This window comes from Schistocerca cancellata, chromosome 1 (assembly GCF_023864275.1).
Source record: "Schistocerca cancellata isolate TAMUIC-IGC-003103 chromosome 1, iqSchCanc2.1, whole genome shotgun sequence".
NCBI lineage: Eukaryota > Metazoa > Arthropoda > Insecta > Orthoptera > Acrididae > Schistocerca > Schistocerca cancellata.
This window is the reverse complement of record NC_064626.1, coordinates 910,786,678-910,800,737: the sequence shown is the minus strand read 5'-3', so window position 1 is coordinate 910,800,737 and position 14,060 is coordinate 910,786,678. Positions and strand designations below refer to the sequence as shown.

At 36.7% G+C, this 14,060-nt stretch overlaps 1 protein-coding gene across 11 annotated transcripts in view; it reads left to right on the top strand.

The window, feature by feature from the left end:
- Nucleotides 1–14,060, top strand: part of LOC126191122 (kinesin heavy chain-like) — a 368,280-nt gene that overhangs the window by 55,176 nt on the left and 299,044 nt on the right. For all 11 annotated transcript variants that reach the window (XM_049931913.1, XM_049931897.1, XM_049931888.1 and 8 more), the window contains one exon: nucleotides 8,912–9,083. In XM_049931913.1, coding sequence (XP_049787870.1) covers nucleotides 8,912–9,083 — 172 coding nt within the window. The remainder of the gene's footprint in view (nucleotides 1–8,911; nucleotides 9,084–14,060) is intronic.

Sequence of the window (14,060 nt, the reverse complement as noted above, 5' to 3'; positions counted from 1 at the left end):
TGTAAACTCCATTTCTCAAGGAGATTTGGAGGCCTGCTTTGGCTACGTGAGTTGACCTTATTTTGACTCCGTAGGTCTTTGCATAAATTCTCTGTTCTGCTCTTGAAGGTGTCTTAAATCTCGCTTCTGAATTTTACTTTGTCTCAATCAAGGCCTGATGTGTAATTGCTCACTTTGTTGTCAAAGCATCTTTCTTTCAGGCTTTGGAATTGTGCATTTTGATCAGTAGGGTCTTAGGCCTTCTAGAAGTCAACAAAAATCACCACTAAATTTCTGTTTCTGAGCTTCAGATATGAAAGATCAGGGTGTATATGCCCGGGGAAATCTGTGAAAAAACCCGAAAATTTTCTCGTCTGGAAGAAATGCGGGAATGTTTTAGAATTCCAGGAATTTTTCATTGTTTTGGTTTTCAGTTAACTTTTTGTAATGATACTCTAAAAAAGAGTTTTACTTTAGCCCACTACTGCAGAATACTACTGCAGCAATAAAATATAAACGAGAGATTAACACCAAAATAAAACTTCAGATACAAAGAAAATGCATCATTTACAACAACAAAACACAGTGCACACAGAAGCATCTGCCAAAATCAAAATGGTCACAGACTGCAATACTTCATGACAACAAACTGCTTTCAATGCGTCTTTCTTGTGGGCCTTGTTTCGATGAGCGTGATGTCACAACTGTTTACATTTCAAACAGGCGGTGGGAAAATATTGCGAATGGTGGTTTGAGAAGTGTTACTTTCAAAGAATTATGCTACGTGTGAGAACGCGCGGTGAATTTCTTATGCCTGATTCTTCTTCATTTGCCGTTTCCATAGGGTTGCTAAGATTTTCTTTGGGGACCTCAAAGGGTGAAGACGGGACAAGTCTGTTCTGTAGGAGACGATTTGACACCAAACCACCTCCGGCGTCTCACTCAAGTACCCGAGAGGTAGGGATCCTGGGGAAGGGGGATAGGAAGGGTTTCCTGTCTTTGGGGCTTTCTTCTCTCTCTCCTTCGATCCTAGCAACCACATTTATTTTTTTCCTTTCTTACTTCTCATCTTGAGGACCTGTCTGTCATTTCACTATTTCCATATTCATAAACATCTATCCTTGAAGTCCTTCCTTATTTCCATGGTTACTAATAACCTACGTCTTACCTTTAGATAAGAAGGCTGAAGAATCAGACTACATGAACACACATCCACATATTTATTTTTTATTTTATTTTTTATTTTATTTTTTATTTATTTATTTTATTATCCATCTTTAGGCATTAAAAATGCAATTGATGTCGTCATTTGTGTACATATACAGTTTACATAACTAACAGAAATGGTGTAATATATTGTAGATCATTATTGTCTAATAAGATACAAAAATTTGTCCTTGATGCTGCACAAGGTATTTGCATTATATTTACATGTATAAGTTTAATCTAAGTGAAACTATATTAATACTGGCACTTAAGATCATCTTTAGTGCACATTATAAACTCTTCTTCTGTATAAAAAGCTTTTTCTCTAAGCCATTTCTTTGTGACACTTTTAATCTCATTAAGTGACACATTATGTGCCTCTATTGGCAACATGTTAAATAGTTTTATTCCCATGTACCTGTAACTATCTTGAGTTTTCTTTAGTCTAGCAACTGGGATGTCAATTTGTTGTTTTATACGTGTGTCATGGTGATGGATAGATTGTCGTAGTTTGTGACTATGTTGGTTCTCTTTTGTGTGTATCAGACAACTTAGTATAAAGAGGGCTGCAACTGCTAGTATTTTTAGATTTTTGAAATATGGTCTACAAGACTCGTTATTTCTGACTCCATGGATGCATCTGACTGCCTTCTTTTGCCAAATGAAAACTTGTTTTCCTCCGGGTGAGTTTCCCCACAACAAAGTGGCATATGTTAAATGGCTGTGGAAAAAGGTATAGTATGCATTGAATAATAACTTACCACTAACACAGACCTTAGTTTACCTAACAAATATGTCACACGTCCTAACTTAGTACAAATATAATCGGTATGACTCTTCCACGTTAATTTTGGATCAAGATGGATCCCAAGTAGTTTAGCTGAGACACAATCAATCTCATCACTCTTAGCACACAAGCTAAAGAGAATATTTACAGTTTTATCATGATTTATATGCAAGTCATTGAGTTGGAACCACTTGATGGCTGCTCTGAGATGAGCCTCACTTTCCTCGTTTAATTTTCGTAACTCTTTCCCTGCTGTAACAGCAGCAGTATCATATGCATAGAGTTTGGATTTACATAACATGATGCTGGGCAGGTCATTTACATATATTATAAAAAGTAAAGGTCCAAACACAGAGCCTTGTGGTACACCCTGCATGATATCCAAGGCATTTGACCTCATATTATTAAAGTACACAATTTGTTTTCTGTCGCTCAGATAGGATCTGATCAGAGATAGTTCTCAGCCTTTAATACCATAGCAGTGCAGTTTTTCTAGTAGTATCCTGTGACTGAGTCAAATGCCTTGCTGAGGTCCACAAGAGTGGCATTAACTGATAATCCTGATTTGAATGATGACAATATATATGAAGCAACATCTTAAACTGCTTTTGCCGTTGACAGGCCGGACCTGAAGCCATACTGAAAGTCACTAAGAATATTATTTACAGACATGTTGACTGATTTGGATCTGTATGCAATATTCCACTACTTTTGATATGATGGATACAAGGGAGATTGGACGGTAATTATTAGCATAAGACTTGTCACCTTTCTTGTGCAGTGGAGTAATGACTGCCATTTTTAAGGATGAAGGAAAACAGCCACTGACAAACATCCGGTTCATAAGAGAACAGAGTGGATGTGGCTATTACAACTGCTATTTTTTTTATTACAAAATTGGAGAGACTATAAATGTCTTCTGATTTTGAGTAACTTAGTTTTGCTATTGCAGTTTTAATATCTGTTACTTTTACTTCTTTCCATTTAAACACAGGAACCATATCCTCAAAATTTTGTAGAAATGAATTTCTGTTATTTGATATATGGTTGTTGTCACATTTACGGATATGTTCATTTGCAGCACTGTTATTCATACTGGCAGCATTAATGAAGAAGGTGTTGAAATCATCCGGTGTGATACAAGCATCAGATGAATTATTTTTGTTAACATCTTTATTTCTACCCAGATGAGTCTTGATAACAGTCCAGGCTGCTTTGCATTTATTTTGGGACTTATTAATATAATCATCATTTGCCATGCACTTGCTTAACCTAATTTCTGCCTTGTATTTGTTCCTCAAACTTATGTAGTTTGCTTTTTCGGCTTCACTATTTTTTGATTTGTCATAGGAAATCATAAACAGAGTTCTGTGCCTTTGTAGGTCAGGTGTGAATCAGTTATGCGCTGATGTGAGACCATGTTTCCTCATAGTTCCCTTATTTTTTCTCATTACTTTAGGGCAGCAAGTTTAAAATGTATCTGACAATGCACTAATGAATAACGCTTTTTCAATATGATTACTTTTCAGCAGAATGTAATTCCAATTTGTCATCTTTATTTGTGTTCTGTAGTTATCAATGTTCTCTTCATTCAAAAGCCTAATGTACTTAATTTTATTGGAGACAGATGCTGGCTCTTCTGTTATCAATTTTAACCAAATACCTTTATGGTCTGATAAAAAATTAGTATTGAATAGCCCTAGTTCATACTGATTTGTCTCAACATTTGTGATTACATTATAAAGGCAGGCAGACTGTCTTGTTGGGCTTTCATTAATGCAGTGCAGATCATGTGATCTTAGCGTATTCAGAAGATTAAGTTGTTTAGGTGTGTTCTGCCTTATATCGATATTTATGTCACCAAAAATTAAAATCCTATATTTAGGCCACTTATCGAGGTGACCTGAGTTGAAACAAAGCCCCGGAAGTAGACAACATTCCATTAGAACTACTGACAGCCTTGGGAGAGCCAGTCCTGACAAAACTCTACCATCTGGTGAGCAAGATGTATGAGAGAGGCGAAATACCCTCAGACTTCAATAAGAATATAATAATTCCAATCCCAAAGAAAGCAGGTGTTGAAAGATGTGAAAATTACCAAACTATCAGTTCAATAAGTCACAGCTGCAGAATACTAACACGAATTCTTTACAGATGAATGGAAAAACTAGTAGAAGCTGACCTCGGGGAAGATCAGTTTGGATTCCATAGAAATATCGGAACACGTGAGGCAATACTGACCCTACGACTTATCTTAGAAGCTAGATTAAGGAAAGGCAAACCTATGTTTCTAGTATTTGTAGACTTAGAGAAAGCTTTTGACAATGTTGACTGGAATACTCTCTTTCAAATTCTGAAGGTGGCTGGGGTAAAATACAGGGAGCGAAAGGCTATTTACAATTTGTACAGAAACCAAATGGCAGTTATAAGATTCGAGGGACATCAAAGGGAAGCAGTGGTTGGGAAGGGAGTGAGACAGGGTTGTAGCCTCTCCCCGATGTTGTTCAATCTCTATATTGAGCATGCAGTGAAGAAAACAAAAGAAAAATTCAGAGTAGGTATTAAAATCCATGGAGAAGAAATAAAAACTTTGAGGTTCGCTGATGACATTGTAATTCTGTCAGAGACAGCAAAGGACTTGGAAGAGCAATTGAACGGAATGGACAGTGTCTTGAAAGGAAGATATAAGATGGACATCAACAAAAGCAAAACGAGGGTAATGGAATGTAGTCGAATTAAGTCGGGTGATGCTGAGGGAATTAGATTAGGAAATGAGACACTTAAAGTAGTAAAGGAGTTTTGCTATTTGGGGAGCAAAATAACTGATGATGGTCGAAGTAGAGAGGATATAAAATGTAGACTGGCAATGGCAAGGAAAGTGTTTCTGAAGAAGAGAAATTTGTTAACATCGAGTATAGATTTAAGTGTCAGGAAGTCGTTTCTGAAAGTATTTGTATGGAGTGTAGCCATGTATGGAAGTGAAACATGGACGATAAATATTTTGGACAAGAAGAGAATAGAATCTTTCGGAATGTGGTGCTACAGAAGAATGCTGAAGATTAGATGGGTAGATCACATAACTAATGAGGTACTGAATAGGATTGGGGAGAAGAGAAGTTTGTGGCAGAACTTGACTAGAAGAAGGGATCGGTTGGTAGGACATGTTCTGAGGCATCAAGGGATCACCAGTTTAGTATTGGAGGGCAGTGTGGAGGGTAAAAATTGTAGAGAGAGACCAAGAGACGAATACAGTAAACAGATTCAGAAGGATGTAGGTTGCAGTAGGTACTGGGAGATGAAGAAGCTTGCACAGGATAGAGTAGCATGGAGAGCTGCATCAAACCAGTCTCAGGACTGAAGACAACAACAACAACAACAACAACAACAACATCGAGGTGTAGTATCAGTTTCTGTAAGGCCTGTGTAAATACTTCAACCTCATTATCAGGTGTGCGGTATACAGACACAATTATGAGTTTTAACATGGGCAGTAACATTGCTGCTATTTCCAGTACATTTACTATACAGTAATCATTAACACTAAGGGCACTGTAATCCAAGTCTATACCACTACTAACATATATATAGAGTCCCCCCATAGTTGTGTGTTGGTCTACAATAACCTGTTACTAAATCACAGCCTGGGGCTACATATAACTGCAGTTGGTCTTCACTTAACCAGTGTTCATTGATACATAATATAATATTCTTGTTCACGCCTAACAAAAAACTCAGGTCATCAGTTTTGTTTCTTAATGACCTGATATTTATATGTACAAATAATAATGAGTCATCTTCACAAAGGGGTAGGTCTGGATTCCTCTGTAGCAGTATATCAGTTTGTTCACTTTGCTTGTACATTCTTCTGTCACTTTTTGATTGTGTACTTATACACTTCTACACAAACATTAAATTATATAAGACAAAGCCTGTCACGATGTGATAACTGCCAGGTGTTTTGGGGGAGAAAGATGTGTACATAAGGAATTATGCTCACATATATGGGGAGTATGACAGTTCTACACCAAATATACATAAGAAGAGGTACACATACATAATGAACAACTATAAATTAGTAATGAGTAATGGATAAATAAGAAAAAGGTGTGAGCAACCTCAGTGCAATAAAAACTCTGATGAACTGAAGGATAAGGGGGTGCCAGTAGTATATACAGACACAATATCTATTGAATGGATAGAAGTTGATAAGTAGAGGAAGACTCTAGGGAGCGAATGACATATTAAAGAATGAATCCGAAGTTTAAAATAAATTTTCAGCTTTACCAGAAGATACTTAATTATGGTAGACATAGAAATGTATATTAGAGTAATGAGCTGTGAGGCCTACTCAGAAAGGATAAGGGGGGTGTACCTGGCATTCACTAAGCATAAAGGGCAGATGTACCTACCTAGAGGTAGGACGATCTGAGGAAAGAAAGAGGAAGTGTACTCCTAAGGTCAACCCACAAGCAAGGAATAGGTGCTGATCCTAGGAAAAGGGGACAGTATCGTGACAAAAGACACAAATTTTATAGGAATTATTGTGGAAAGTGTAAATTCCATCAAAGACTAGCATTATTTTGTTTCGTGGAAATAAATGAGTGTCAAAAGGACACTTTCGCCCAGAGTTCCTCCAAGCTACAGCTAATGAAAATTGTACATATTAGGAAAAAGGTAGTACAAAAAGATAAGAATAGAAAATAAATTACTCATGTGTCATAAACACTTGGATTTTACGATTTAAAAAAGGAAATAAAGAAAAGAAAAAGAGTCCTCACAATTCCTAAATATTAGTAAAGCTGACTAAAACCTCGAGTGTATGCTCGTGTCTTAATAACAAGGTGAAATAAGGAAAGAATCAAGAAACCATAAACGAAAAATTGTTCAAGAAAGAACAAAGAATTGTTACTGAAAGAAGAGATTTGTATATAAACTTATGATGTATGCTGTTAAAATATGAAATGCTATTATGGGTGGTATTACTTGCATAATGATTACATATGAAATATCGTGTGTTTGATCTGTGTTTTTGGGGGGTGGGGGGGGGGGATATGTAGTGATTTGAGAATTTCTGTGTAAATTCTAGAACCACTCAGCCTTCTACTGTCTCGAACACACGATATTCTAGATGTGAGTGTGGGATGGTAAAATCCTACCTACTGCGTGTCAAATGTCTGGTTGGACGGTAAAATCCTACCTACTGTGTGTCACATGTCTGGTTGGATGGTAAAATCCTACCTATTGTGCGTCACATGTCTGTGTGTTCAGGTTTAAAATCAGTCACGGGAAGAAAGTAGATGTGGCAGTCGAACGGCACCAACAAGTACCCATCTGGAAATCCATAAATGTGTTAGTGCGTGTGTAAGGAAGAACCATGGAGTTATTATGCCACTCTGTGCTTATTGTGTCACTGACTATTGTTATGTGAAACAAGAACAGCCGAGGAAGTACTCTTATAGACTCTTGACTCAGTCTTGGTAGAGGCAAGACGTATTTTCAGATTCATTTTAAGAATGTCATGGTAGTCAAGCCAACTTTCTTTTAACTGTAACTCATTTTATTTCTAATGTTTGACGGTACGAGGTACTTAACAGAAAGTTACATATGTATGTTGAAAGTGTGAATTACATTGTGATTGAAAGTCAGATACATTGTTAACTGACCTAAAGGAAAGTTTGTATGTCTACTCATTTTATCTGTAGAAAGAGGCTTAAATGTTCCTGTACCTAACACTATTTGACGGAGAAGAAGTCGAAAGATTTTCTAGCAGCTGACTATCCCGTAAAGAAGAGGGGCTGCAGAATTCCAAGTAAGCCACCTTGTAAAGAAGTGGAATGCGGTTTGGGGAAATAAATCAGTATAACCCACATTCACACTTTAAATCGTCAGAACGTTAGACCGCATTGTATGTGTTTTGTTTAAATGGATTGTTGGAAATGAATTTTGCTGGGGGTAAACCATCCAAAACAAAGTTAGTGAGAGTTTGTGAGAAACTTGCTCCGTAAGTTTGAACTGTAAAGAAATGAGCCGCAGAATTCATAGGGCACACAAGAAACTTTTGCACAGAACGAATGTTACGTCAAAAGCAAATGTGAAATTTATTTCTCAGTAACAATTGGAAAGTTTACTGGTTTTGTATGCTGATTTGTTACTGTCCATGTGACATGGGTTTACCACTCCACATCAGAAATAAAAAAACAAATTGGTGAGAAGAAGGAGGTAATGCTGAAGGTTTCACATTTGCAGGATGAAATCTGTTCACTGCGGGAGTGGGGGGTTTGAACAAAGTGAACTGACATAAAAGTGAACTAAGTAAAAAGTTCATTCTGACAAAAAAAAAAGAGAGAGAAAGAAGAAGTAAATCTTTCACTATTATGCCATGGCATTTTCAAATTTCCATTACTAAATGTGTTTTAAGTCGTGTATTTTGTCTGCGTCATTACGATTTCTTAATGTATAGACTACTTACATTGTCAGGTATTGGAAGAAAGCTTTGTATTTGTGCAAGTAAATAATCTCCAAACAACCCAAAAACCTTCATGAAAACCAAATATGTATGGGCAAATATGGAAATATTTTCAAAAATGTATGGAACTTACATGTCAAAAACAAGATATAAAATCAATTATTGCTAATTAGGAGGTGTACTGAATAGGTGAAAAGTTATAGCTTGCTATATTTCAGCTTTGTCAATTCCCAATCATTAGTGTAAGTATGTGTGTTCAGTAAAACTTTTCTGTGTTTGTGGCTATGTCACGATTTTGTTCTCTATACCACCGTTTCACCATCAGCATGGTGTATTTTTGCTGACGATTACAACAGCCACAGAAGCCTATACTCACTCTTAACTTTGTACAATGCATTAAGTAAAGCTAATTTTGTGAATGTTCATACTGTGTCCCACATAACAAATTAAATCTAGTTTTACAATTTTTACAGGCCTTTGGTGACACTTTAAACTCTGGTCTTATATCAAGAACAGCTGGAAGATTATTTGAAAGCTGTATCATCTCTGATGATACGCTGACCATATCTGTTTCCTTTGTGGAAATATATAATGAAGAGGTATTTGAATTATTAACTGACCAACCAGTGAGACTGGATGTGAAAGGTAAGAATATATGGAAATATAATTTTTTCCCATGAACTAGATGCAAGCGAATTGGGCCTATGTTTCTCATGGAGATTGTGATAATTCTTCTTTGTGGAGAGTACCACAGTCAGATAATTATTGAATATGGTACTTTTTTTTTTTTGACGTAGGCTGTTATTTATTTTCAGTATCAGTTTCGGCTTATGAAGCCTTGGCCAAGTATCTGTACAGAAAAGCATATTTACATTACCGGTATGAAATAAGAACATAGTGGTGTGAAGGTAGATTAGTGGAAAATACAGTTACCTTTAAATTTACCAAATGTTTAAATTAGTAGCATTTTCACAATCTGTGTCTCAATTTGTATTGGTTTACAAACTATTACTAGGTGCTTTGACAGTTTGTGAATATGGGGTGGGGAATATGCACAGGTATAATTTTGACAAAAGAATAAAGTTGCGGGTGTCCAATAATCTCATTGTATAGAGAGGGAGGGGAACTAATAAAATAAAATAACATAAAATTATTAAAAGGTGTTATTGAATTTGGAGTTTGAAAATTTTCTGCGACATTTAAACAGAGAGCTGAAAATGTTATTAACTGTAAACACTATGTCAGTGACACATTTGTTCTGTTGAATGATGTAGAATATGGAATTGCTGACATGTATATACAATTAAATAGTATGCTCGATATGATCAAATTCACCAATGATGTAGAAGTAAATAACTGTATTATCTTTTTAGGTATGACAATAAAGAAAAAGTATTCAGTGCACAAATTCAGAATTTATTGAAAATCAACAACTACACACGCATTAATTGGTAACAGATCATGCAATACAGCAATTCACAAAAAAAAGCATACTTCTAAACAATGTTATGGAGAATGATAAGTTTTCAGCTGGATGAAGGTAAAACTAACGAAGAAATAACAATCCTTCGAAACCTTGCCAAAGCAAATGATTTTTATCCAAAAATGATTTAAGAAATGTATAAGCAAAAATTAGAAGTTGCACAGAAGTCAGCCACTGAACATCTTACTCCGGGAAGAGGAATGACTAAACAAAATAATAATTTTGCAGTTGCCCCTATTACGGTAATATTCGAAACAAAGTAGCCAGAATTAAAAAAAAAAATTGGTTTCACCCAGATAACAATATTAAAAACGTATAAGACATGGCACCCACAGTAGAGAACCATTATATAAATCAGGAATCTTTAACTCTTAACTACTATAGACCATCTCTCACACCGCTGCAAATTTTTGTGACGATATATTTCTCACACCCCTACAAAGCCAAATGGACTCTTCTGTTTACCTTCCTATTGGCTGTCAAGTTACAGGTGCCAGCATTGTTGCTGCTCTTTGTTCCGTAATTATTAGCCTTCAGAGGTCTCACAGATGTACCATAGTGTTTGTGTGCCGTGTTTTTGTTGCATGCTACTGTTTCTCCATGGCGGGGAAAGCTAGGCCTTCTATGCAACGTGTGTTATGTGAGGCAGATGTGGATGTTCAGGATCTCCCCGTTGAATCTTTGGATGAAGATTTTGATGACAGCGATAACGACCCTGATTTTGAGATATTTAGTGATCACAACACTAATTCAGAGCAGGTAACTGAAAGTGACGAAGATGTGACAGCTGATGAAGACGGGGCTTACTTCTTCAGTAAGAATAGATTTTTTCGATGGAGAAAAAATCAGCCACCAGCTAACGTAAGAACAAGGCAACACAACATCGTCTTGCAGCTTCCTGGACTGCGACAGATGGCGAAAAGTCTTGGAGAAAAATGTGCTGTTTTGGAGGTATGGAAACTGTTCTTTACACCAGACATTCTAGACGAAATCATTCGATGGACAAATCTGAAAATATCTAAGCTTACAGCACAGTATGCTAACGATCGCTTATCCTATCTACAAGATATTGATGTCATTGAATTGAAGGCTCTAATTGGTCTATTAGTGTATTCAGCCATTTTCAAGTCGGGGAACGAGTCTGTTTACAGCTTGTTTGCAACTGATGGAACAGGCAGAGATGTTTTCAGATGCACTGTTAGCAAAGAAAGATTTCTGTTTTTATTGTCTGCATTACGATTTGACAATCCAGATGATCGGTGGAAAGAAAGAAAATGGACAAATCAGCAACAATTTCACAAATCTCTTTGCGTTATTGCTACTCTGTAGATGCAACAGTGTGTGTCGATGACATGCTTGTTCCTTTTCGTGGAAGGTGTGGGTTTAGAATGTACAAGCCAAACAAACCGGCAAAGTATGGCCTGAAAGTTTACGGTTTTACAGAAGACATGACTGATTTCCTCCGTGCCCAAGAAGTCAAAAGCTGCAATACTGATCTCTTCTATGCACCATTCAGTAAACAATGGTCCTGAATCAGGAAAACCTGAGATCATTCTGGTTTATAACACAACAAGAGGTGGTGTGGACTGTCTCGACCAAATATGTGCAGCTTACACGTCAAGTCGCCAGACAGGAAGATGGCACATTAGTGGATGTTGCTTGCGGTGTAAATTGTTATGTGGTACATCAAGCTTATCCAAAGGCGGAGGTAATGTTGAGATTGAGCTTCATGAAGACTCTAGCAAGAGACCTAGTTGAACCTCAAATGCCAGCCACGATGGCTGAGCGGTTCTTGGCGCTACAGTCTGGAACGGCGCGACCGCTGCGGTCGCAGGTTCGAATCCTGCCTCGGGCATGGGTGTGTGTGATGTCCTTAGGTTAGTTAGGTTTAAGTAGTTCTAAGTTCTAGGGGACTGATGACCTCAGATGTTAAGTCCCATAGTGCTCAGAGCCATTTGAACCGTTTTTGAACCTCAAATGACGCGTAGAATTGAAAATTCCCCAGCAGACAAAGAAAGGAAAGAAAATGGATATTTTGGTAGAGTCTAAAATTTTTAGTCATTTTAAAAATTATAGACAAACAAACAGAAATGAAAAACACAAGATATGTCTATAGCTTTACTAGAATTTTGCTTGCAGCTAATCAAGAGAAAAATGGTGATTCCATTTGTAATCCCCTCGCTAACAGATGAGATGAGCTGTAAGTAATTTCAGCACTGACGGATAAAATTATTCATATTACCTACATATTAAATGAAACTGAAATTTTTGAACTCCCCATTTTGTAACACATTTTAATATTTTTTTCTTATTTTATTAGTTCTTCTCTGTACTTATACGTACTTATGCACTGCAGTTATGAGGCACCCAAACTTTCTTCCATCAACATTTTATTCTTTGTTCAAAATTAAGTATGTGTATATTTCCTGCCTTATATGTACAAAATACATGCCAGGATACGTAGACCAGTTTGTAAACCAATATGAACTGAGACAAAGGTTGTGAAGATGCTATCAATTTAGACATTTGGCAAATTTAAAGGTAACTATTGCTTACCCTAATTTGCTGTCACATCATTGTACTCTTTATATCATATTGGTAATGTAAGTATTTCTGTCTGTACAAATATTCACTAGACAGTGACTTCAGAGGCCAAAATCAGTGGTGAAAATAAGTAAATAACAGCCTAAGAGAAGAAAAATGTCCTGTTCATTCAGTTGTGATGATTGATTGAGAAATCACACAATCTTTTTTTTTTTTTTTTGTGAATGTGAAACAAAACCACTTAAAATACACATGAATAGACCTTTTGATGAACATTCATTGAAATCGTTGGAGATGATCTTATTTATTTCCAGTCTTCATTCCTGAGACAATTATTGAACAAAGGGGCTCCATAGAAGACAACATAGATATATATTGAACAGGGGGCTCTGTAACAGACAACACCCATGTATTCTAATGTTAACCCATTGGCACTGCTGGTTACGGCTGCAGTGGGCACTGGATCATTGAGACTGGGTGAGGAATCAGTGGAAACATGCCACATGGTCAGATAAATCACTTTTTTTGTTACACCAGGTCGATGATCATGTTCGGATATGTTGTTCAGAAAACGGCTGCTCAAAACATGCACTGCACCATGCATACAGCTCAGTGTGGGAGTTATTGTGCAATGGGACACATTCACCTTGGGTCAGTGGTAGTGATTGAAAGAACCATGACAGCTGTTGAATACATGAATGTTATTGAGAACCACTTGTATCCCTTCTTTCTTGATGACTTTTCTGAAGGTGACGGCATCTTCCAATGGGATAACTGTCAAGGCCAGAGTTGTGCGAAATGATTTGAGGAGTATGATAATAAACTCGTATTAATTGCTTAGATACCAAATTTGTCTGATCTGAATTGGATGGAAAACATCTGGAAGATATCGGGAACCAGATCTGTACCCAAAAACAGCTGGTCTGTAATTAATAGAAATTGTGTGGCCTTTGCATAATAATCTGGTATCACATACCTTCAGAAACATACCAAGGACGCAAACATGCGAAGAAGCAAGTGGTCATAATGTTTTGGTCCATCAGTGTATGTACAGGATGAAGAAGAAATTCCGCAGTTAGCAGTTGGCATGCGATTCTTCATCCCAATTCAAGACAAAAATGTATCTAGAAAAAACAAGTCCCATCGATAGGTTTAATAGAAATTCAGTTTCAGAAATAAGACTGATAATGCTGTAACAGTGTGCAGCTTGCCCAAGAACATGTATTGTGCTATGCCAGAGCTATCCCATTAACTCAGTGAAGTTAAGCAATGCTATGTGGAATGGATATCCAAACTCTTCAGTGTTTGAGTTGTGCTCGTGATGAACTTCTTCTTTCTTTTTTTTCCTTTTCCAGTTAAAGCATCAAATTGTATCAAATTCACAATACCACAGCGTGGTATCTTGTGTATTTCTTTCCGTTATTGTTACCTTTATTCAAACATCAAGACATAACATGAGCTTCTTACAGATGTTAACTATCACTTTGTTTCATTCATGACACAAATAAACCCAACAAAAAGCAATAGTGGTTATAGTAACGTCATCTGTATCCATTGAAGTACAAAAAACACAGAAAATAGGCTACAGTAGACTG